This window comes from Eubalaena glacialis, chromosome 8, assembly GCF_028564815.1.
Source record: "Eubalaena glacialis isolate mEubGla1 chromosome 8, mEubGla1.1.hap2.+ XY, whole genome shotgun sequence".
NCBI lineage: Eukaryota > Metazoa > Chordata > Mammalia > Artiodactyla > Balaenidae > Eubalaena > Eubalaena glacialis.
In genome coordinates this window covers 58181387-58204491 of record NC_083723.1, presented here as the reverse complement: position 1 = coordinate 58204491, position 23105 = coordinate 58181387, and the positions used below count along the sequence as shown (strand labels likewise).

The following is a 23105-nucleotide window of genomic DNA, read 5'->3' as shown; positions in this document are numbered from 1 at the left end:
AAATTTTAAATGCACACAAAACTACAAAATCAATAACGTTTACAATTAAAATTAATTTAACTTGACAGATGAAAATATTTTGCTGCAATTAAATTGCCTCTCCAAGTGAATAAGGTATGGTATGGACTATGGCGCTGGTTTCATTTTTTCATTTTGTTTAGTTTGTTTTCAAGTCCAGCATATTTCTAGGACTGTGGGCCATATGATATCTCTGCTTTGCCACTTATTACCTGTATTATATTGGGCAAGCTATTTGAACTTTTCAGTTTCTTGGTTTCTTGTCTATCAAGTAGAGACTGCCATATTTACCATAATAATAGCCAATACAGTATTTTAAACACATTACTCATACTAACTCATTTTATCCTTATAGCAATGTTGTGAGGTGGGTACCATTTTTCACATGGAGAACCTAAGGCTCAGAAACAGTAATTTGCCCAAGGCCAAGTCACCAGCAAATGAATGAGGTAGGATTCCAAATCAGACTTGAAAGGTTAACTGCCATCCTATGCTGTCTCTCATAATGTTGTAGCTTAAAAATAATTCCTAGCTTATCAAGATTAAACGCATGGATATATGTAAAGTGCTAAGAATTATGCCAGGCCCAAAATAACAATCAGTAAAGGTTGGCTACGGTTGTTACTTTCTCTTATCTCCCATTACTTTTTTTTAAGAGTATGGTAATGTCCCACAGACCTTCACTTGACAAGAATGTGTCACATACTATGTCCATCTCACTTCTTTTTTCTCATCAGCTTGGACCAATTAAATAGGTGAAACAGTGTCTGTGTAATTTGTTGCACGATGTGGGCCCAGAAAAAAATCACAGTGCTAACCAGGCTAAATTCACATTAATTCTTTTATTTAATCTTTAAAAATAAAAACTGGTGGACACCTAATAATGTATCCAAGGATTCCCTCCCTACATCCCCACACACACCACCTGCCCCTTTCAGAGACCCACTTTATAAAACTGCTCACTTGTTTACACTTTTGAGCGAGGGTGATAGCTCTGGACTGCTCAAAAACAGAATTTGCATCCCTGGTGGATTATAAATTGATCCTTTGTCTCCTTTTTTGCCCAGCACTGTACCTGGCACAGAGCTGAGACTCACATGGCTGCTGAGCTGAATCCCAGGGCCACCAAAGGCACGGAGAAATGAACCAGAGACAGGCAGAAAAGGGAGACTGCAGTGCCAAACAGGTCAGCGAGAACCGTGCAGAACAAACAGTCTGCACCAACTCCAAGTCCCACAATTCTAGGCAAAGAACACATCATAGCAAATTACAGCTGTGACTGAGTTAAACCTGTTGAGATCAGATTGGGTGGGCTCAGCTCATGAGCACCTGTTGAGTTCCAATCCGATATTTCTCTCCTTTACGTTTAGACTTTTCTTGTCAGTATAAAGAATACATGTGCCTTACTCTCTGTAGGTCCAGATGGGAGCCAGGCTACTTAGAAAAAAAGAAAGACTGGAAATTGGGAAGTTTTATGTTGCAATGACTGGCTTCTCTGCCGTTCGAGGGAGCTTAAAACAGCCACATGAACAATGCCCGCAGTTCCCACACATCCGTATCGCCGCGCCGTGACAGTGCAGAAGCCACGTAGTCACGCTGTTGTCACCTGCCAGGTAACGGGACTTCGGGAACTCTTCTGGGACGTCCACTCGGGGACGGAGCGGAAAACATGGCTTCTGGCTCGTCCCCGGGGCCTGCGTCTCCCTCCCTAGGACCCGGAGCGGCGGAAGTGGGACGCGCGTTGGGAGAATGGAAGGGAAAGCGCGGAAGAGCGCGAGTAGAAGGTCGCAGCCCTGCGAAGTGCGCAGAGCGGTGTGGACACCTCCCCAACCTCCTAGCTGTTCTGAGAGTTCCTGCGGCGGCCGGGGGCTTCTGGAAGGAAGCCAGGGAGGCCCTGGACTCAGAAGCCTCAATGCGGCAAATTACAGACCTCGTTTTGTGCCCTTGTAAAGAACCCTTCTCCTTAGGAGCTCCCTCCACCCGCCCCAAGCGAGGGCGGGGACAGCCAAGGGATCCAGATCTTTCGGCCTCCGGAAGTCGAAACGGCCCTTAGACACCGATCTAAGAAGCTGAAACTTCCAGGCCACTATCGCCCAGACGGACAGTGGTCAAAATCACCTTAGGAGTTTTGAAGAATGCACATTCTGAGGCCCCACCCCGGGTCGCTCATTATCATCCGAAGTGGAGCCTGGAAATGTGCACCCTTCCAAAAGCTGATTTAGAAAACGAACGTCTGCAACCTCCGCTCCCATCCCAGCGGCGCTTCTCCTTCCCCACCTCTCCGCCCCCGCAACCGGTCCCAGACCAAAGGTAGGAGCGCTGTTTCCCGGTCGCAGGATGTCAGCCTCGCAAAACCGCAAGCCAGGGTCAGCCGGGCCGGGGGCGCCGCCCGGGCTCCGCCACGCCCCCCTTCCCTCCCGGGCCAGGCAGGCAGCGCCCCCGCCGCAGCCCAGCACCCACACCTTTTCCGATGACTTCCAGCAGATCCTTTTCCTCCTGGGTCAGCTCGCCTTTCTTCATGTGAACCATTGCTTCCGCCAGCTTGAGAGCTATTGTTTCTTTGGGAGTATTAAAAAGAAACGACGTGTCTGTATTAGGAACGCCAGCCGCAAGGTTTGGCAACTTGAGACTAGGACATTAAGTAGCCAACCGCGGAAGCGTTCGAATTCTCTCCACCCTCCGGGGGGCTGGCGAGCAGCTGGCGAGCTCGGGCGAGCCGGGCGGGCAGTCTCTGCAGGCCCAGCGGCAGTCTCTGCCCCCCACGAGTCATTGGCCCGGCCGGGAGGAGGAGCTGCAGGAGGCGGCAGCGAGACTCTCCCATTGGAACAGCCTGGGAAGGAAAAACCAAATGGAGAAAATCAGAGGGGGGGAGGAATTAAATGCCTGTTACACGTCTCCCACCGCCATCCTTTCCGGTGCAGATATTTAGGGACACACAGTATTTAAATTCTCTTTCTGGAATTTCTGTGTTCGGCAGTTTCTGCTAGGGGCATGCATCTCCCTTGCTCTCACTATACACCCCCTTCATTTCCCAGGGAGTGGAGCGGCCCGGGACGGGGGCGGGCTGGGAGGCGGGGCGGCGTGGTAGGCGGGGCTGCGCCGAGCTCCGTGTGTCGGTGTCAATGTGTCTGTCCTTCACTCCTCCATTGTCTGCCGCCACCACTGCCGCCGCTGCCACCGCCGCTGCCGGAATCGCCGCAGCCCCCAGCCTCGCGCGTCGCCGCTACCTCCTCGGACAGGTGAGAAGCAGCCCAGGTAGGGCAGGGGGAGAGCCGGGAAGCCTTCGACAACCGGAGCCAGAGCCCCACCGGGAGCTTCCCCCCTGCCGGAGCTGGCCCTGAGGAAGCATGTGCCTGCTGGGCGGCTTCCTTCCTCTCGGTGGGGAAGCCGCCCCTCCACCCCATTACCATCACTTATACCGCGTATCAGTGCCCCGGAGTGAAGACCCTCCACTTGCCACATTTGGCCGTCCCGGGAGACCGAGAGCTGCCAGGCGCCGGCCACGAGGTGGGAAGTGGCGGGTGCCCATCGTCCCGTGCGTGGCACCGCCAGATGTAACTCCCGGGGAAGCCAGGGTTGAGGCTTTGGACTCGGGGTGGGGTGGAGAGAAGAGCTCCCCATTACGAGCGAGATGAACGCATGTGAGAGTAGTCTCGGGAGAAGGTAGTTCTCATTTGGCAACCTACCCTCCTCACCCCTCCACCCACCCACCCCCACTTGTCATCTCCTCTGGCGTCTGTGGGAGCTGTAGAAGAAAACCGGATCTGATCGCTCTATGGTGCCCGTTAAGGATGTTTGGAAGCAATTTACACTTGCACTAATACTTCGTTTATGAAAGACAGCCGGGGATGAGGGGGGAGGGAGGGCCTCTTCTCTCTTCTAGAGTTCCCAGTCTCTTTGTAACTCAGATCTTGAGATTTATGGAAATAGGAAGGGGAGGGAGAAGGGGCGGAGATTAAATTGGTGTTGCTGTCTATATATAGCATTAGATTAGCCTCTTAATCCAACCTTCATTCAACTGTAATATGTAGCTTCAGGCTTTCACTATAGGAAGCTAGGGGCCAAATACAAGCGTGTACCCTCCTGTGGCTCAGAGACAGGACTTGCTTGCTAATACGAAGTCAGTCGTTCCTCCCGGGTGCACATCCATAACATATTTATGCATCAGCGAAAGCTTCTGTAGAAATTAGTGTTTACTGTTGTTTCTCTACAGTCTAGTATTAGTGTTTCTCCCAAGACGCATCTGCTTCAAAGAGAAATATTTGTATAATTATGTAGATTTTTTTTGTTAAGCATCCCCCCCATACCATCACCCTTTCTCCCCGCTGTGCCATATATGAAGTGAAGTGTATTTTCCTCTGGCCTTACGCCTTCATTTCTTGGAAGCATTCACTAACACTTCTGAAATCCTGGAAGATGTTCATTATTTCCTGCCTTTAACAAAATTTTTCCCCCAAATCCCAGATGTTTTCTTGTCTAAGGCTTCATCTTTACAGGCCGGGGCAGATCTGAGCCAGAACATATCACATGAAAATGGTTTGAAATTATTCATCGCAATGTATAACAAAGAAACTTTTGTTTGGGAATGCTTTAATAATGACGTGACTGTTCAAACAAGTAGTAAGGCTTTTGAGTGACCCATCTTTTGTAACACTTAGAATGCTGCTATTGCCGCAGTTACAACTGATTGAAAACACAGTATCATGAAGAAGAAACCCAGAAACCTAAGAAAATGCTTGCAGAGTAACCTTCCCTTACCATGTGACTTAACATTTTACAAGGAATGTTACAGAATTGGGTGCTTCATTGCCAGTATTTCCATCTCTTGTGCCAAATTGGGGCCATGGTTACTTGAAGGTCACACCTGTTTGTCTCACTGAAGTTGTCAGTTCCTCGAGGATAGCAACTTATTATCTATTTTCCTGGTGCCTTATGGCATCTCGTTGGTATTTAGTCCTCTGTGAATACATGAATTCAGTAAAGCTAGAGTCAATGACATTTAAAGTAAAAAAGCTAACATCTGCCTAGAAATGCATATAAGTAATATGTTAAGTTTAAATTTCTAGAAACAGATACGTAATGGATTGTGTTCATCAGATGGATTCCATTAATCGTTTTTGGACAGTGTTAACATTTAATGTAGGAATAGGATTAGCTAATGAGCATACCTTAGACTAGATCAAGGAACTTTTTTTGTATTAAGAATGTATTCACATCGAAGAAGTTGTTGGTAATAAAATAGCTACTACTTATTGGGTCCTTAGTCTGTGCCGATATTCTACCAGATGCTTTGTTATAGGATTTGTTTAATCATTGTTGTAGCGACCTAGCTAGTATTACCCCTGTTTCTGAAAATAAGGGGACAGAAACAGAAAGAAGTTAATTTGCCCACAGACCCACAGTTTGGAAGTATCAGAGCCAAAATTGGAACCTAGATCTGTCTCCAAAACCTTTTTGCTTTTAATTATTCTCTATCTCTGTGGCTAGCAGTAAGGGGGAAATTATATATTCTTTAGCTAATAGATAACACGTTCATGTGGATAACACGTTCATGTGGTTTAGGGTGCCAAAGGTACAAAAGACTCTCCGACCTCTTTGCACAGTTTCTTCTCCATGCCCTACAACCCATGGTGTCTATTTTTCTCATACCTTTCTGAGAAATTGTATGTGTTTATAGCTTATATGTGTAGCTCCACTTTTTTTTTTTTTTTTTTTTAACAGAAATGAGAGCATACCAACACATTGTTCCACAATGTGTAATAGAATTTATATGTTGCTTTGGTCCCTGTTTCTTTCTTCTCCTTTTAAAAAATAATGATTTCTGAAATGTCTGAAATTCTTATATGTGTCGCCATCATCCCTTTTTGTACTTCTACCACCCTGGACGTCTCTTGGCCTGTTGCAATGGATTCCTAAGTAGCCTGCTGCCCATCCAGCTCATTCAAGGCACCACCATTAAGGCACCACCACCAATATACACTGAGCACTCATCATCCACCCAAGGATGCGACATACTTTGTAAAGACAGAACTGATTCACTTAAAGCATGTCAATGGCTCTCCACCTGCCGCAGAATAGAGGCTCTGGTCTCTTACTTCTGGTTCCTCTCCACCAGCCCAGGTTTGGTCTGGGAGGCTCCGACTTCTGGTCCCAGCCGGCATTTCCAGTCAGCCAGCCCCTCCCACATACTCTGCTCTAAGGTCACCTCACTGCTGATTCCCTAACATGCCAGTAGTTTCCACCCCTTTGTTCCTGCTTTTCTCTTCCTGGAGTGACCTCCCTTCCCTCTTCACCGAGTCTTTCTCTCCTTCCCAGATCTGATGAAGTGTCAACTTTCAAGATACTTTCATGGTCGCCTCTCCCACCCCATCCAGGAGGGGAATACAGGCCCTAGTAAACATTTTTATTCCTGTCCCTCAGCAAGGGCGATAAGAACACTCTTTCCTCAGGAGTTGCTGGTACAGTTGCTGACATCCTCTAATTTTCTCCTATCTTCTTAGGAGCCCTGGTCCCCACCCACCTTGCACCCCGAAATTAACATCTTTGCTTCTTCATCTGGATCCCCAAGAAAATAACCTAAAGCAGGCACCTTTTTCATGACATCCTAGTTCAGTTTTTTAAATCTATTTGACCCCTTCTCCTTCTAGACTATAAATTAACTAGGATTAGTTTACCTTTGCTTCTCAAGATTGTGACCCCGTGTCTCGCACCTAGTGTGTGCTCAGTACATGCTGAGTTGAGTTCAGTTTGATCTCCAAGTTATTTTAGGTGGATTCGTTTCCCTACTTGACTAATCCTTCCTGGCAATGTGAGGTGATGTGGCCCTAAGCACACACAGTCATAACCAAGGGCAGAAGGTCTTTAAATGTTTTCGGTCTCAAGCTGCTTGACATTCTGATGAATGCTATCAACCAAGAAAAAAAAAATTGTTCATATGCACATGTTACAAATTTTGCCGACCGTTCCTGGACTCCCTCTTTGAAGCCCTTGACGTACATACAGCTCTGTGCTTTAAGAGAATGCCGTTTCCTTTTTATTGCAGGGGAATAGCTCATTTTTGAGTGTTGTAACTTTTGGGGTAATGTTTTCCTTGACATTTAACTTTCTTTTCTTAGGTACATTTCTTGACTGAGTAGATATTTGATGATATTAGGATTTCTATTTCCTTTGAAACTAATATTGTGGTTATATGTTTAAAAGGTCCCTTATCTTTTAGAGATATGTACTGAATTGTTTAAGGGGGGAAAATGGTAAGACATCTAAGACTTGCTTCAATATAATTTTGTGAAAGTGGGAGACAGGGACTGAGTAAGAATATTAATGAGACAAAGTTCACCGTGTTGTTAAGGGTTGAAGGTGGGCAATGAGTACATTGACTTCATTAGACTGTTCTCTCTGCTTTTGATATGTTTGAGATTTTCCATAAGGAAGTTTTAAAAAGGAAATCTGGAAGTATTACAGCCACTAAGAAATTGTCGTTGTAGTTTAAACCAAAAAAAAAAAAAAAGAGAAAGAGAGAGAGAGAGAAAGCAATATGGATACAAATGCTCTTTCTCTATACTTAGAGTTGAGCTTATGCGGTTATCCATTTAATGTTAAAACAATTACACCTAAATCTGCAAAAGACTGTCTTGTGAACAATGCATTTCCATAAACTGTTCACATCACCTTTTAGCTTCTCCACAAAACGAAGAGGTAGGTGGCATATCTCAGTGCTGTGTCACAAGCTTATGAATATCCTACTGGCATCTAATCATCTTTTTTAGACCCTGACGAAGTAATTTGCAGACACGTCTCAACAAGGGGTGCAAATATATTTAGTTTAACTGAGAAAATCAAGACATGAATGAAGTGGAGATACTGATTTTCTTCTGTGTCACATAAATCAAGTCAGAAGGCATTTCCAAAAAAAGGAGTACTTTGGTAATGTCATGAGCAATAGTTAGAGGAGGTATCTCACTGCATGAAAATGAGGACCACACTCAGGTGTGCCTGCCACGTCCTTCCTCAGGATTTGCTTAACTAAATGCTTGTTTTGACAACTGCTTTCTGAATTCTTAAAACTTTATAACTTGCATGTCTTGATGTTTCTTTTATGATGTTTTGGACTTACGAAATGTTAATGTTTCCAGAAGCCAACATGGAATTGTTTGGTATCATTTATAACATTTCTTCCCAGATTTGGTTTGAAGGGTTTTTAAAGAATATTTAATTAAGCTTCAAAGCCAAGCCTTCACAGTGTCTAAGGACAATGTAGCCGATCCAGTCTCATTGCCAGGTAATGCTGAAGCACACATTAGTGTATATCCAACTTCAACTCATATATATTTATATTAGCTATGTCACTGTGGAATTTAAAACTCAAGGCTGGTGCCTCTTATCTCTGAGTATAGTAAAACAGTTCCAATAATTAAAAATAGAAAGCTATTTTTGCATCAGAAGGGAAAAGGTAGCATTCACCTTCCCAATAAATACATTTAAGCTAGAAAATTGGTGTTTTTATCTCTTGTTATTTGGTTATCTGTTGCGGGGTTGTGTTAAAAAGACCCGGCAGACAAAGCAGCCCTTAAAACTACATTCATCAGACCCTGAGTAAAATCTCTTCCTGGTCTGTTGATTGTGGAGTAAAGCAGTCCCATTAAGTAGCCTCTTCTGACCTGGTAGGAAATGATTATGGATGAGCCCTGGGAGACAGCCAAGCACAGCCATAGCTCTGAGAATTAGAGTGGGAAAACCAAGACTCCGTGATGAGATGGCTTTTCCAAGGCAATGTCTCTTGCTTTCACTTTCTTCATATATAAAACAGAGATACTAACCAAACTTACAGGATGACTTTGAGGATCCTTGATGATACCCTGTGAACTATAAAATGTTATATAAAAATTAATTTTTATTTTTAGGGCCAATTCTACCTGTTTTTACAGTTGAGAAGAAGATGAATAACACAATTACGGGCCTAGTTAAGAAATCATTTTAAAGTAAAATTGTATAGACATTAGTATTTGCCATAAGCCCAACTTCCTACAGTTTGGAAGAGATTTATTTTTCAAGAGAGACTTTCATAAAAGATATAATTCTAGTAATTCTATCTCAGGATTAACTTTTTAAAAAATATTAACTTTTTTTTTATAATAATAAGAAAGTTCTTGGTATGCATCTGTTGTTTTCAGCGAATCCCAAATGATAAGACATGATCTTTGTCCTTTAGAGGCCTCCAGTATCCTTTAGGAAACCCGCCAGCCCCTGAAACAATAGGGACTAAAGTCATCATCCAAAAGCTGCCCCCCCCCCCCCCAGTCAGCCGACAGGTTAGACCCCTTTGAGAACTTCCCTTTGGCTGTTCAGGTGGCTGTCTGGCTCTTTCCAGTCTTTCAGCTCTAATGTGAACAATGTGGTTACTCCCTACCCACCCACCGGCTTCCTGCTCCCAGAATGCCCTCCTCCACCCATTTCTGCATATCACATTTTACTCCAATCCTTCTCAGCTCAAATGACCCCTTCCCCACACAGCCTTCTCCAGTCCCCAACCAGAGCAGTACCGTCACAAGTGCAGATTCCAGAACGGGTGGAGCTCAGTGGGAGGACTAGAGAAAGTGAGATTCTGAACAGAGTCTGGAAGGATTGGTGAATTTGGACAGGCGAGCCAGAAAATGGAGAACATTCCAGGGAGAACAACCCCCAAGAAAACAACTCCATAAAATATTATAACATGTTATAAATATTTATAAAATAAATATTGGCTGTAATTTTCTGGCCAACCGTATTGGAGCTAGAATTTTTTTCATTCAAAGGCACGTTTTCTTCAATATGTCAACTTTTTTAAAATCATAGAAGCGGTAGATTATATTTTAAAGCACACTAGGTTTGTTCTTGCTCTCAAGTAATTTATGACATCACATGTTTTAGACTAAACTGAAAATTATAAAGCAGTATCTTCAGAATTGGTGGTAGCAGGAAAGTTAATAATGGACATAAAAAGAAACCATGGAAGAGTAAATCATATACTTATTCGGATATTTTGCCTTTGAATACAAACTAATTTGAAATTATCCAAAATAGCTAGGATATCAATAGCCAAAATAGCTAGAAAATAAAATGAGTAGGAAATTGTGAAATTTATTTTGCAAGTAAAATATGATCCATGGAACTGTTTTTATCTATATAGTGCCTTAAAGGAATTTTATTCCCTCAGTTTGATTTTTTTTCCAGTTGGACTTTTCTGATTTTTTCTTTTCTACTTTTATTGATGAATGGAATAAAGACATGGCTGAAACAGTTAAACCTGAGAGATGCAACTTGGGGATTTAATAATCAGGTTAATGTGAATCATTTTAATGCAGGATTGTGGTTGTCATTAGTTTCCACAGCATTTTTCCTTTGTATCTATTAGGGGAAAAAATACACGACAATTTAGAATAATTTCTAAATTTTAAAAATCTGCTGTATACCAGTATCAGCAGTATACACAAGAATACTTTTCATTCTTAACTCATTCTGATGTCTATATTGGGGCCATGGGTCTCTTCAGCAAGTATCTTTTAGGCAGTTAAATGCCAACTGGAATAATTTGGCCTGTTCTAAATTTGTTGAGTGAAAAGTGCCAAAAAATATTCTGATGGTCATATTTGTAAACTGCTTTGGAAATAAAAGGTTTAGGTAACTCACTGAATGAACGATTCTTTTGGCAAATGCCAAAGAGACAGTGCTTTCATTGTTCTTTCTTGATTTTTTAAATTTCAGGTGTACCCTTTGTTGTTTTTTGTTTTGTTATCTTTAATTCTCTTAATTATATATATATAATAATAGTAGGAAAACAATAATAACAAATTTGTGAGATGTGTAGAATTGTGTTTCCTCTTTTCATAGTTCGACTTATTTTTATGTTAGAAGAGGACTTTCAAAAAATAATTGTTAGATGTACTGTTATTTTGAGGACTTCTAAATAAATCTCAAGAAAACTGCTAGGCAGAGGTGAGTAACAGTAAGGAATATTAACTCTTAGCACTATGGAGACTATATCATAAACCACCATGGGGTGTGCAGTTTTATAATATCCTACTGTATCCTCTTCTTTTTTGCATATTCACACAAAAGACTTTAATGCTTTTCAAACCAACCTCGACAGCTTCCTGGATTTGTGATCATTTCTAAGGAAAAAAGAGAACATGACATATGTTTTTCTCAGTATACAAGGTAATAGAATGGGGTTATTGTAAACAGGAAGGAGAGGCCCACATTGCTGGTACAGAGGAAGCTGCTGGCTAGAGGAAAGGATGCCACATCCGTGTGGAAGAGTGTGAAGATGGTGTTTACATTAGCGTTGAGCCTCTGCAGGAAAGAAGTTGAGAACCAGCTCCAGTAGTACCAGAAACCATGGAGCCATAGATTTCCTACTATTTACATGTCCTTAAGAGGCAGGATTTCTGTTAAATCCTCTTGCTAAAGACAAATGTTTTTTTCCTTACTAGAACTCCACGGAGAACTATTTGGCATTTGGGAGGTAACGTATGCTAATTCAGTTTATCCAAGTGCTGAACTAGACGTTAAAATTAATATTTATGCTTCACTCTCTAACTCTAAACCATAAAATTCATGAGGCAAATAATAAAAAAGCTGCCTTCGAGAATCATATGAATGGTTACCCAGCAACTTCAGCTGGTTCTTTGGAGAAGTGCACTGCAAGGAGACAGTTGACGGGTTCTGGCCCTGACCCTTCTGTGTTTGTGAGGGCCTGATTTTTCTGCTTTGATCTCTGCTTTATCACCAAGGTTAGAATGGAATGCCTGACCTCAGGCAAGTGGCGTGACATCTCAGAACCTTATCAGAGTGAGATGAGGGTCTAGGTTTAGTTCTTCGGGTTTCAAAGTGTTTCATACCTCATGGATATCCATTATAAGTTAAAACGTAAAAAAACAAAAATGCAACACACGTTTAATTGTTAAAGCATTAATAAACACAACTGCAACTCAAATTCATCATGTGATGTACTTTAACATACTGGAGACCATTACTTCTTCTTAACTCACACTGCCAGGTTTTTTTGTGCAGTGCGTGGGTCAAACCTCCACCTGCTAGAAAGTGAGCACCATGCATCTTGTCTATGTATTGGTCCCATCTGCATCCCTATTGACCAGTACCAGATAGAGGTATGTTTAATAAATGAATGCAAATGAATGATTTTAAGCCTTTTGAAAAAGTATACTTGAAAGTTTGTAATGTGGCGCTGGTCTTCTCTCTCTCTCTCTCTCTCTCTCTCTCTCTCAATTTGAGTTACTGTAATTCACTCCTTTAAAATTGTATCTGGGAATACAGTTTCATATCATCAGTGTGCTGTGTCCCATTAAGTCCCAGGCTAGGCTTGGGCATTTCTATCCATTTCACGCTGTCCTCATTGTGAAATAGGCATATGTATGGTAGGTAACTTTTTGTGTGTGTGCAACCTTTCAAATAAAGCTTCATCTGCTAGACAGGCTTGGGCAGGTCCCCTCCTGGGAGGATGGGGGCCGGAGTGGCCTGGTTGAGAGAACTCACAAGTGAGAAGACATTTGGACTCCTGTCCATCACCACCTTTGAACTTCCTGAAGTTTCATTCCCATGTTTTGTAAAAGCCATTGCTGCAAAGCAACATTCTCCCACTAGTTACCAGTCTAGGGTGTTATTTTTTTTTCCAGAAGCTTCTGTCATCTTCTCCTCCTTGATTACAGTGCTGAGAAGAGAGGAACAGACTTCAGTCCCCCTCGCCATAATAACTTATCTTCTAGTCTTCTATTTGTACTGACAGTCATAAACACTTGCATCAGTTTTGTGTTTGATACAAAATTAGCCTTAATCAACTGACTTGCTCTCTGGCATTTGACACCACTCCCTGCTGATTTTTTTTTTTTTTTTTAACTTAATTTGTTTTTTAGAGCAGTTTTAGGTTCACATCAAAGTTAAGAGAAGGGTACAGAGATTTCCCATATACCCTCTCCCCCCATACATACCTAGCCCCTCCCCATTATCATCACCCCCTACCAGAGCTACTCGGTGATGCATTTGTTTTGTCTACAATTGACATTAATGTTTGGCAAACAGAAATAAGTCTTTCAAGGAAATATCTGCCTGCTTGCTGCTCTGATGTGTTTAGACCTGTGTGCACAATTTTCAATTCTTGAGAGCAAGGCCCATCTCTGGCTTTGCTTACCTTTGTTTCCTCTTTAATGCAGGGTTTTCCAACCTTGGCACAATTGAAACGTTGGGTGAGATAACCCTTTGTTGTAGGGGGCTCTCCTACAACATTGTAGATTGTTGAGCAGCATCCCTGGCCTCAACCTACTAGATTCCAGTAGCACCCCCCTTCTCCCAGCATGACAAGCAAAAATGTCTCCAGACACTGCCAAATGTCCCTTGGGGAACAAAATTAACCCTGGAGTGAAACCAGTGCTCTAGTACAGTGCCTGATACACAATAAGCCCCCCCTAAAATACTTGATAAATTAATAAATATATTTAAACCACAGCTAGACATTTAATCATTGGATATTTCTCTGTTTCATGCCACCATTTCCTCTAAATTCTCTGAATTTACAACTTGAAATATCATAGGTACGCAATTGTTATCACTATCCTGTTGTCTTGCAGACAAAAGTTCTAAGGGTCTTAACTAGAACAGAGGTTTTAAGACATTTTGCTATTAAGATACCCTGAAATGTTATGTTTGAGGAATGAGTTTTCTAAAAGCCAAAGTATGTACAGTGTGTGTAGTTGAAGGTGTGTTTGTGTTTTTCAAAGTGTTGAGACATAAGAATGACATCAGCAAGATTAGGCCATCTGGGAAGCTGAGTGGGGCTGGTCAGTTGTTGGGGGAAGGGAAGGGCCTGGGAGAGATCCCAATTGGGGAAAGTGGAAGGGCCCAGAGAAGGACATGTGCTTGCCCCAGGGACTGCTTACAGAGTCCCTTGAGTAGATGGCATGAATTGATAAGCAGAGTGAAACTATTTCGGAGTTTATTTATACTTCTTGAAAGTTTTTGAAAATAACTTCATTGAGATGAAATAAGTGACATTATGTAATTGTCTTTATTTCAGTGAAGAGGTTGTACATTGATACTTAAAATGTAATTTCTGGAATATTTTTATTTAAAGGGAAGCAAGAATCATTATTCAAAAATAAGATAAAGTTTAAGAAGTGAAATAAATTTGGAAATGTTATAATGAAAATTTAATCACGATGCTTTTATGTCTTCTTAAGGAAGATTTAGATGAATATAGTTAACTCAGTGTACTTTTTTTCACAACACAATTCCTTTGGGCTTTGATCCCTCTTTCTTAAAAGATCATTGCTTAGCACAATTTAAGTTCCTACCATTAATGTCCCTCACTGCAAACTACCATTGTAAAATTTTGAGGAGAGAACTATAGTTTAAGTTTTGTGCTTTTTAAGAAAGATATCTTTGTTCTTTTATATCATTAATTATAAGAATGAAGAGGATATGAATATAACAGTAATATTTTTGTATTAAAGAAATATTTGAATTTATTTAGAAACATTTTTCTTTTATAGGTAGGCTATTTGTTATTTTAAATTTTTAATGTTTTTTCAATTATTATAAATACTGAAACTTAGATAGAATTTTCTAGGAGCTATAGTGAAATTTGTTGTAGAGGCTGGGTGATTTTGAGTCCAGAGAGGCTGTTACAAAATCATGGTAAGGATATTGAACAAGCTAATGTTATTCTGGGCAACAAAATTGTGTAGTGTAATTATAGGCAAATATTTAGCTTATCGCTTTAGAATGTTCATAATTTAAAGTTTCACAGAACAATTTAATTTTGTTTTTCTTTTGAGAGAAGGATGCTACAATGTTATCAACCCAAATGATCCCTAGATATGACAACTTTTTGTACAGGAGTTTATGATGTTTGTTCTTGCAGTTTTAGCTTTAATGGAAAGGAGAATAGTTTATAATTATGGGCAATTTTTAGTTTTCTTTTATGGTAAATTATTTTACCCATTTGAAATATAGAATAAAAGGTAGTTCTTGAAACTTGCTCCTAAATACAGAGTACATCCTGAGAATGTTGCAGTAAAGTGGGTCAGTTATATTTTGAGTTTTGTGTGCTGGTGTTATTGCATCTTTATGACACACTTTATACTTTGGGGATAATATTGTTGCCCTATAATTTTTATTATCTTAGAATCGGAAGTCTCTCTCTTCCCATTGTCTTAAGTAATATTGACGGTACCAAGAGAGTTTCACTTTGAAATTTGGTACTTTTTCTTTTCTTTCCTGCTGTAGCCACATAGTTTTGAAATTTGGGCAAATGCTCTGCAGAGCTTCTTTATTTGAAAAATATTAATTAAAAAATTCCTATTCTTTGAGTGTGTTTTCACCTTTTTATCAAGTTTGTGTGTTGGGCCATAGGGAATGCTTTAGAACTGGGTTGCCTGACATGATAGCCGCTAGACACGTTGGCTATTTCAATTTTAATTTTAATTAATGAAAATTAAATAAAATTAAACATTTAGTTCCTCAGTCACACTAACCGCACTTCAAGGGTCCAATAGCCACATGTGTCTAGTGGCTACCATATTAGACAGTGCAGATATAGAACATTTTCACGGTCACAGATAGTTCTGTTGGGTACACCTCTCCAGGATGGGTGTTGGCAAACTGCAACCTGGGAGCCCATTCTGATCCACTGTTTGTTTTGTAAATAAAGTTTTACTGGAATACAGCCATGACCACCTATTTATATATTGCCTATGGCTGCTTTCAGGCTATAACAGCAGAACTGAGTAGTTGGAACAGAGATCATGTAGCTCACAGAGCCTAAAATATTTTCTTTCTATCCCTTTATAGAAAAAGATTGACTCTACCTTAGAGTATCCGTATTTATAATGTCAAGGTTGTTTGAATAGCATAGTTATTTTACGTGTAGCATATATTAGTAATATTAAATGCCTTACATAAGGCAGATTATCATACTTCAAAGATGAGCCAGACCAGAAGAACAGGCAAGAATAGAGTATCAGGCCAAATCTCTTGATTACTAGTTGAGAACAGGCATCCACTAGTAGGGACAACTAGAAGGTACGGCCTTCTGTGATAGATCAGACACTTTCCAGAATGGAGAGAATTAAGGAAGAATACGAGGGAAGACAACACGCAAGGTGTCAATCTACTCAGGGTGGGCAGGGCAAGTGGCAGAATTAATACACAGTAGCCATGAGACCCTTCATTGCTGCTGGCCCATTGTCACACTTGGACCCAGAGTCTGGTTGGTAGTAAGGGGTGGAATATGAAAAGAGCACGAGGGCAGTTAGAAGATTAATAAAGTGAGGTGGGGCGATATTTATCTAATATGTTAGATTTAAAAATCTTTCAATTAAACTTTTCCATTTAGACTTAAATAGAAATTGATTCAAAAATGTTTATTTCATTAATAAAGGACCTGGTTTCTAATGTTTGGTTGATTGGATCGTTTTAGTATTTTTATGGCCTTCTTTTATCTTCTAAACTATCCAAGAAATTTAGTCTCTTAGATGACATGTGAAATACTTAAATCCATTTTGTTTTACCACTTTACATACAATTTTTTAAAATTCTATTTTAAACCGTGGAGCTTTTCCATTTTGGTGGGACATGAGCTTCTTTTCTTTTTATTTTTTAAATAATTTATTTTTATTATTTATTTTTAAATTTTTGACTGTGTTGGGTCTTCGTTGCTGTGCACGGACTTTCTCTAGTTGCAGCGAGTGGGAGCTACTCTTCGTTGGGGTGCACAGGCTTCTCATTGCGGTGGCTTCTCTTGTTGCGGAGCACAGGCTCTAGGCATGCGGGCTTCAGTAGTTGTGGCACGGGGGCTCAGTAGTTGTGGCTTGCGGGCTCTAGAGCGCAGGGTCAGTAGTTGTGGCACATGGGCTTAGTTGCTCTGCGGCATGTGAGATCTTCCCGGACCAGGGCTCGAACCCGTGTCCCCTGCGTTGGCAGGCGGATTCTTAACCACTGCACCACCAGGGAAGTCCCATGAGCTTATTTTCTATGTGAGTGTTTGGGTTATAGTTTTTATGGAAGCCAAATCATCATGATGTTAGTTTATTTCAACTTGTAAGTTGTAATGCAGTCTAATAAAAGTGAACTTTTGACATTGGCTTAAGAGAACTGCCTTTGTTACTCTCCCTTTGTTACTTTCCCAGGTTTAAGCTAGCACACTTTCTTAGTCAAAGTGCCCTTGCTCTTCTTCGGCCAGAGCTTCAGTGAGTGCCTTATAAAGGCTGACCCTCACTGGAGCAGATTATAATGTAACACCAGAGCTAAATTTAGAGGGAAGCCAAGCCTCTACTCCAAATAGTAACAGCTAAACGATAGAGACTTTTGGTGAACAGAATATCTTCATTTAGTCTTTCAGTACCAGTAGGTGAGTCTGTGTGTTTGTTTGATTTATTTTGGATGTTGTGTATGTCAAAATCTTTGCATATTTTTTTATGTTTATGTGTTCTTTTATTATTTTCCACATGGACTATATTGAGGTAGTGTAAAATAAGCCTACATAACTGGGCTATGAAGAAAGAAACTTTTGTATTTAGAACTAAAGAAAGTATAAACAGAGCTAAAGAACTTTTAAAATAGAGTAATTCTCTCCAAGGTAGGCTGTGTTTGGTAGTAATTCCCATTAGCAGGAAAATAGAAACAAGGTGTAAAGGTAGAGTTAATTAGGGAATTCTATATGTTTATATTCTAGACCTTAAAATAAGTCTTTTAGAGGGGAGTCCCACTATAAAAATATTTTTTAATTCTGAAATAAAAACATCTTTGGCAAAAAAGGAAACTCCTTCCTTGCATGTTCACCTCCTGGAGGAGTTTCAGGCTCTATTTTTGGTTTTGTATCTCAGTAGGAGACCCAAACTCTTTAACAGGTATTTTTCTTCGCTAACACAAGAAAATATTTTGTATGGTATTTTGGTATTTGTTGTGTTTTGGGAGGTGTGGAAACATTAAGGAGAACACACACACACACACACACACACACACACGTATATTCATTACTTGTGCTCCAATGGAAATGTTTGCTGGTATAGAGTGAATCTGTTGAAAATGCCAACAGGGAAAATTCTGAATGAAAGAGTTTTGCAGTGAATATAAATAATGCATTAGAAACTCTATTTCCAACATCTCTCAAATGAAATGAGATTTCATTGATTAAGATTACTGCATTTGTAGTTATTTCACTGTGCAGCTGCTGCCCCATACACATACAGCAATCAATCCCTTTTCTATACTGGTTAGCTAGGTGTGTCCCGCTGTTGTTTCACCTGTCACATTGTACTGTAAATGTTTGTATTTTATCTCTGCTGGGCTCTGTGTTCCTTGAGGGCTTGGAATCCGGCTTAGTCACCTTTATATCTCAAAGCAGGATGTAGTAAGTTCACTTTATAAGATTGATAAAAATTCTCTCTACTTAAACCATAAAAGAAATTACTTTTGGGCTTTGTTACTTTATTAAAAAAATTTTTTTTAGTTTCACTTTAAAAATGGTGATTCAAGTTTTCAATGATAAACAGATTGCTTTCTGTGTGAAAATACACGTTTCTCTTTTTTCATGGGGTTGGAAGAAAGTTTTGGTACATAAATTGAATAATAATTTTTCCACATTCTTGAGGATTTTTAAAAAATTTTGAGATATAATTAAATAATTTACTGTTTAATTAAATGTTGCAAATTTTCTTGATTATTTAATGGTATAAGTAATGGAGAAAATCTAGACATTTTCAAATCACAATTTTTAAAATCTTTGAAAGATAATTAAATAATTTGCTTGACATTATCTTAATCGTTTGGTCCTCATAATTTAGGCAATCTAGACATATTTTCAGATTGTAATATTTATGCCAGCAAGGTTATTCTCAGTTTGTAAAAGGTTTTTTAGAGCAGGTTTTTCACTTTTTTAAAAGATAATTTTTGATATTTTAAATTATATATTAAATCCAATAGGAGAATTTAAAATACCCAAATACTCATCCTCTGAGGTTAAGCAAACAAATGAAAAGCTTACTAACAGTTTCTTGTATCGTTCTTAAATGTTCCTTGCCTAGAAAAGGAAATATTACGTGTACCCCCCTTTTTAACCGAAAAATTATGCTTTACACTCTTTTATTCAACTTGCTTTTTTCCTTTAACAATTTTACTTGAACATCTTTCCATATCAGTGCAACAGCTTATTTGACAATTATTTATTAAATTTAAATGCTTACTCTCAGTATTGTTTAGGTGCTAAAGATACAGTATTGAGTAAAACCTGCAAAGTCCCTACCCACATGGATGTTACTCTTGGGGGAAATAGACCATGGCAAACAGATGCTAATGAAATGACAGGGGCTGCTGTGAGCTATGAAGAGAAATAGAGCTAGATGAGAGGGAGAGGGAGAGAGAGAGAAGGAGTCTTGTTAGTCAGGGTGGTCTGGGAAGGTCTCTGAAACGGAGGCATTTGAGTGAGTGCAGAGAGTTAAAGCCACGTGAATGGCTTCCCTGGCCCACTGGAAGAAGCAAAGAGGGCAATGTGGCTGGAGCAGTGAATGATGGGAAGAGGTAGATGTAGGAAACATAATCAGAGAGGTAGCCAGGGCCATATGTAGTACATTGGATATAATTTATTTTGTAAAGCTTCGTAGTTCCATTTGATGGCTTATTATAACTTATTGAACTAGATAGGTTTATGGGTATTCAACTTCCATTTTTTTATGCATCCAACAATGTTGCAGCTAAATCCTTTTATATATACACATACACGTATATTTGCATACTTGTGTGGGTATAACTGTAGAATAAATTCCTTGTAAAGGAATTGCTGGACCATAGGTTATGCACATGTAAATATTTATAGATATTCACCAAATGCTTCCCAAAAGTATTGCATGGAGTTTATCCTTTATATCAAAGTTTATGTCTGTGGTTATTTTCCTGTGTCTTTTGTCCACACTAGATATTATTAAACTTTAAAAGTTTTGCTAGTTCAGTAGTTACAATTATCTCATTTTTAAAAGTATATTTAGTATGGGTGAAGTCAAACATATGCTTATTAGCTATATATTATATGAACTGCTTATTTGAAGTGCCTAATCTTATTTTCTTTGTTTTCAGAAATTTTATGAATAAGCATCAGAAGCCAGTGCTAACAGGCCAGCGGTTCAAAACTCGGAAAAGGGGTAGGTTGTGTTGTGTGTTTGTGTGTGTATGGTGGGGACGGGGTTGGGGGAAATGTGTGTTTAAAGTTCTAATCAAAAAATAGGGTTGGTGAATGTCAAGTTTAACAATACAACAGCCAGTTATTTTAGTAGCCAAAGCGAGTTTCTTTGGGAAGAGCCCAGAGGAATTGCAGTTCGGGGTATGCGAACTATGGGGCAAGTCAGAGAACAAGGAAGCGGAACTTGCTATTATAGGGAAAAGAGGGGAGTTAAGAGGAGCTGTAATAACCCAACAGTATATGTGAGGAAGCTGGGAGTCCAAAGTATGGAGGCTACTCATAGGTTGGTCTGGTACATTCTCTGATTGGCTGGGCTGTGGTTAGGTGGAGAGAAGTTTTCTTCTTCCTTCCGGATAGTAAAGTAGGCAACACCTTTCTGTTGGAGACTAGAGAGGAAGGCATAATTATCTTCCTGTTTGGAGTAATTGATGATACATGGCAGGGTGTAAGAGCTCCCCCTACAGGCCTGTCCGGACTCCAATTTTAGCTGAGGTTTCTTAATTAATTCCACAAAGAAGAATTGGGATTATCTTTGTTTCCACCTAACCTCACTAATTTCTGTCTTTTGAGCTCTGACTGTAAAATCTGAAAGTGTGCATTCAAGCCTCAGAACCGCCAGTTACTTAGGTGTTTGATTTTGGACAAGTCATTTAACTTGTCTGAGCTTTGTGTCTTCATCTACGAAATGAGGATGATTATATCTGTTCAGGTTGCCTTACTCTCATGTGAGGCTCTGAAGGCAGTTGATAAACTTTACTGTTTTTAACATCAGCGTTTGCATTTGGTTTTTGCTTTCTTTGTGTTTTTAAGAAAACGTTCATAAGCCAAGATAGTAAAACTAAGAGAAGAGTAAATTAGGGAAGATATTGAAGAGTTTTAACCTTTTCAGAATTTAGAAAGTCAAACTAAATTTACTGCCCTAAATATCTGTAAAACTCAGGATATTTTCAAGTGTCTTTTATCGTGGGAAGAGAAGTGATATAGCCAGTTTGATGATGGCTGGTACAATTTCTATATGTGAGTGACTTCTTTTTGTTATGTTCATCTTCCCATTCTTTTTGTGTAAAGAATTTTTAAATCTTTTATAATATTTAATCAGTTTTGCATAATTATATAGAAATCCTCTTGGTTTTAAGAGTAGTTGAGCCAAAACTTGATAGGGAAACTTTTTAATCTATTTATTTATTTATCGATTTATTTAGGCTGTGCCAGGTCTTAGTTGCGGCATGTGGGCTTCTTAGTAGCAGCATGCAAACTCTTAGTTGCGACATGCATGTGGGATCTAGTTCCCTGACCAGGAATCAAACCCAGGCCCCCTGCATTGGGAGCATGGAGTCTTACCCACTGGACCACCAGGGAAGTCCCAATAGGGAAACTTTTTAAAATATGAAACATGATATGAAATTATTATGTTGACTAACACTGAGGAGAGTGACTGAAAAATATTTAAGGAAGTATCATGTGTAAAGATAAAGGATGACTGAATATCTTTTTGAAGGCCTCATAGCTGATTATGAAGCAGCATGCCATGTAATGGTCATCGAGTGCTAAATTGTTGAATTGATAAGCTATATCACATGCCTTTGGCATTTCCAGCCAATGTGTGTAGCTGAAGTTCTCTTGCAATGCTGTGTCTATGTAAGTAGCAAGTGTAGTTATGTAGAAAGAAAAGAATTCTCAGTACAATAGATCATTTGAATTAGAACAGATTGCAAGAGTCACTAGGTAGCAGTAAGGACTAAATTTAACTGTAAACGCTACCTGCCAGAAAGCTTCACATTCCCACTAAAAAAATGAAAATTAAAAAATATTTTAAAAACCAAAAGATATGGTTATTTTGTATAGTATTTCTGTCTTGTACTCTTCTTTTTTATTTTTATCTTTTGCATCCTTGACTCATCCCCATAAGCTAAGTACAAGTATAGTCTGAACCACCTCCTTCTATTATATTTAGCCCTCTTACAAACTGTGTCCCCACTACACAATGCGGATTGAAATCTGGAAGCAGATAGCAATGCAAGGTGCTGCAACCAGCGTGCGTTCTTTGTCTCATTGTTTAAAGCCGTCTTGAAAAACATGAATGACGTTGATGATTTCCAAAGGACTTAATCAGAAACCTAGTTACAGTTAAGGTATTGTTGCGCCTAGTAATGTGATAATATCTAATGTATGCCCAACTGTGAGGTGAAGGAAGGTTTGCCATCGCCTGCCCGCTGAGGGAGCGTGTTAATCTCAGACCTGGATCTCCAACTCAGGCAGCTTTCTTAGTGTGACGCTGATTCACGGTAGCTGAGCTCCAACGCCAGGAGAGGGCCCAAGGATGTGTTGCACAAGAGCAGGCATGATTCAGCGAGTAAACTGGCCCTTACGGTCAGTCTTTAGTTTTGGACTGTAAAGGTTACCTCTAACACTGAACTGGTTTGCCTGTGATTCATTTGGTGGGCAAGACTGTGCCTGTGTCTGATAGCTGCGGGAATACTCACAGAGAGCCACCCAGAAATATGTTATCTATCATTTGTCAGTTGATCTAGATTTATATAACTCGGGTCTGTTGGGGGTTAGAGCAGTACTTGAGCCATTTTGTGCCAAACTGCTGACTGGAAAAAAAAAAATGGAGTCAACCTCATTTTCTGCTTTTCATAATAGTGAATTGCATCCTGACGATTCATCGTGCTTTGGCTTTTCTTCTGCTATTATGATGGGGCTGAATTCAGATAAATGGTTGGCAGTTTTGTAGAGCCGAGAAAAAAAATCTACGGAGGATATTTCAAGGTCATTTTAATAGGCTGTCTTCTGAAGCTCTGTCTTCAGTTTGTACCTATTTCCTAGCAAAGTTAATGCTCTTCCCTGCCAAGTTAGTATAAAA

The 23105-nt window shown here is 39.9% G+C and overlaps 2 protein-coding genes across 2 annotated transcripts in view; one reads left to right on the top strand and one right to left on the bottom strand.

The window, feature by feature from the left end:
* Window positions 1–2820, bottom strand: part of ANKMY2 (ankyrin repeat and MYND domain containing 2) — a 34469-nt gene extending 31649 nt beyond the window's left edge. Inside the window, exon 1 of the mRNA XM_061198527.1 lies at window positions 2481–2820. Coding sequence (XP_061054510.1) covers window positions 2481–2547 — 67 coding nt within the window. The 5' untranslated portion in view covers window positions 2548–2820. The remainder of the gene's footprint in view (window positions 1–2480) is intronic.
* BZW2 (basic leucine zipper and W2 domains 2) overlaps window positions 2079–23105 on the top strand; it is a 64338-nt gene continuing 43311 nt past the window's right edge. Inside the window, exons 1-3 of the mRNA XM_061198528.1 lie at window positions 2079–2328; window positions 3054–3257; window positions 20137–20201. Of these exons, the coding sequence (XP_061054511.1) occupies window positions 2213–2328; window positions 3054–3257; window positions 20137–20201 (385 nt within the window). The 5' untranslated portion in view covers window positions 2079–2212. The remainder of the gene's footprint in view (window positions 2329–3053; window positions 3258–20136; window positions 20202–23105) is intronic.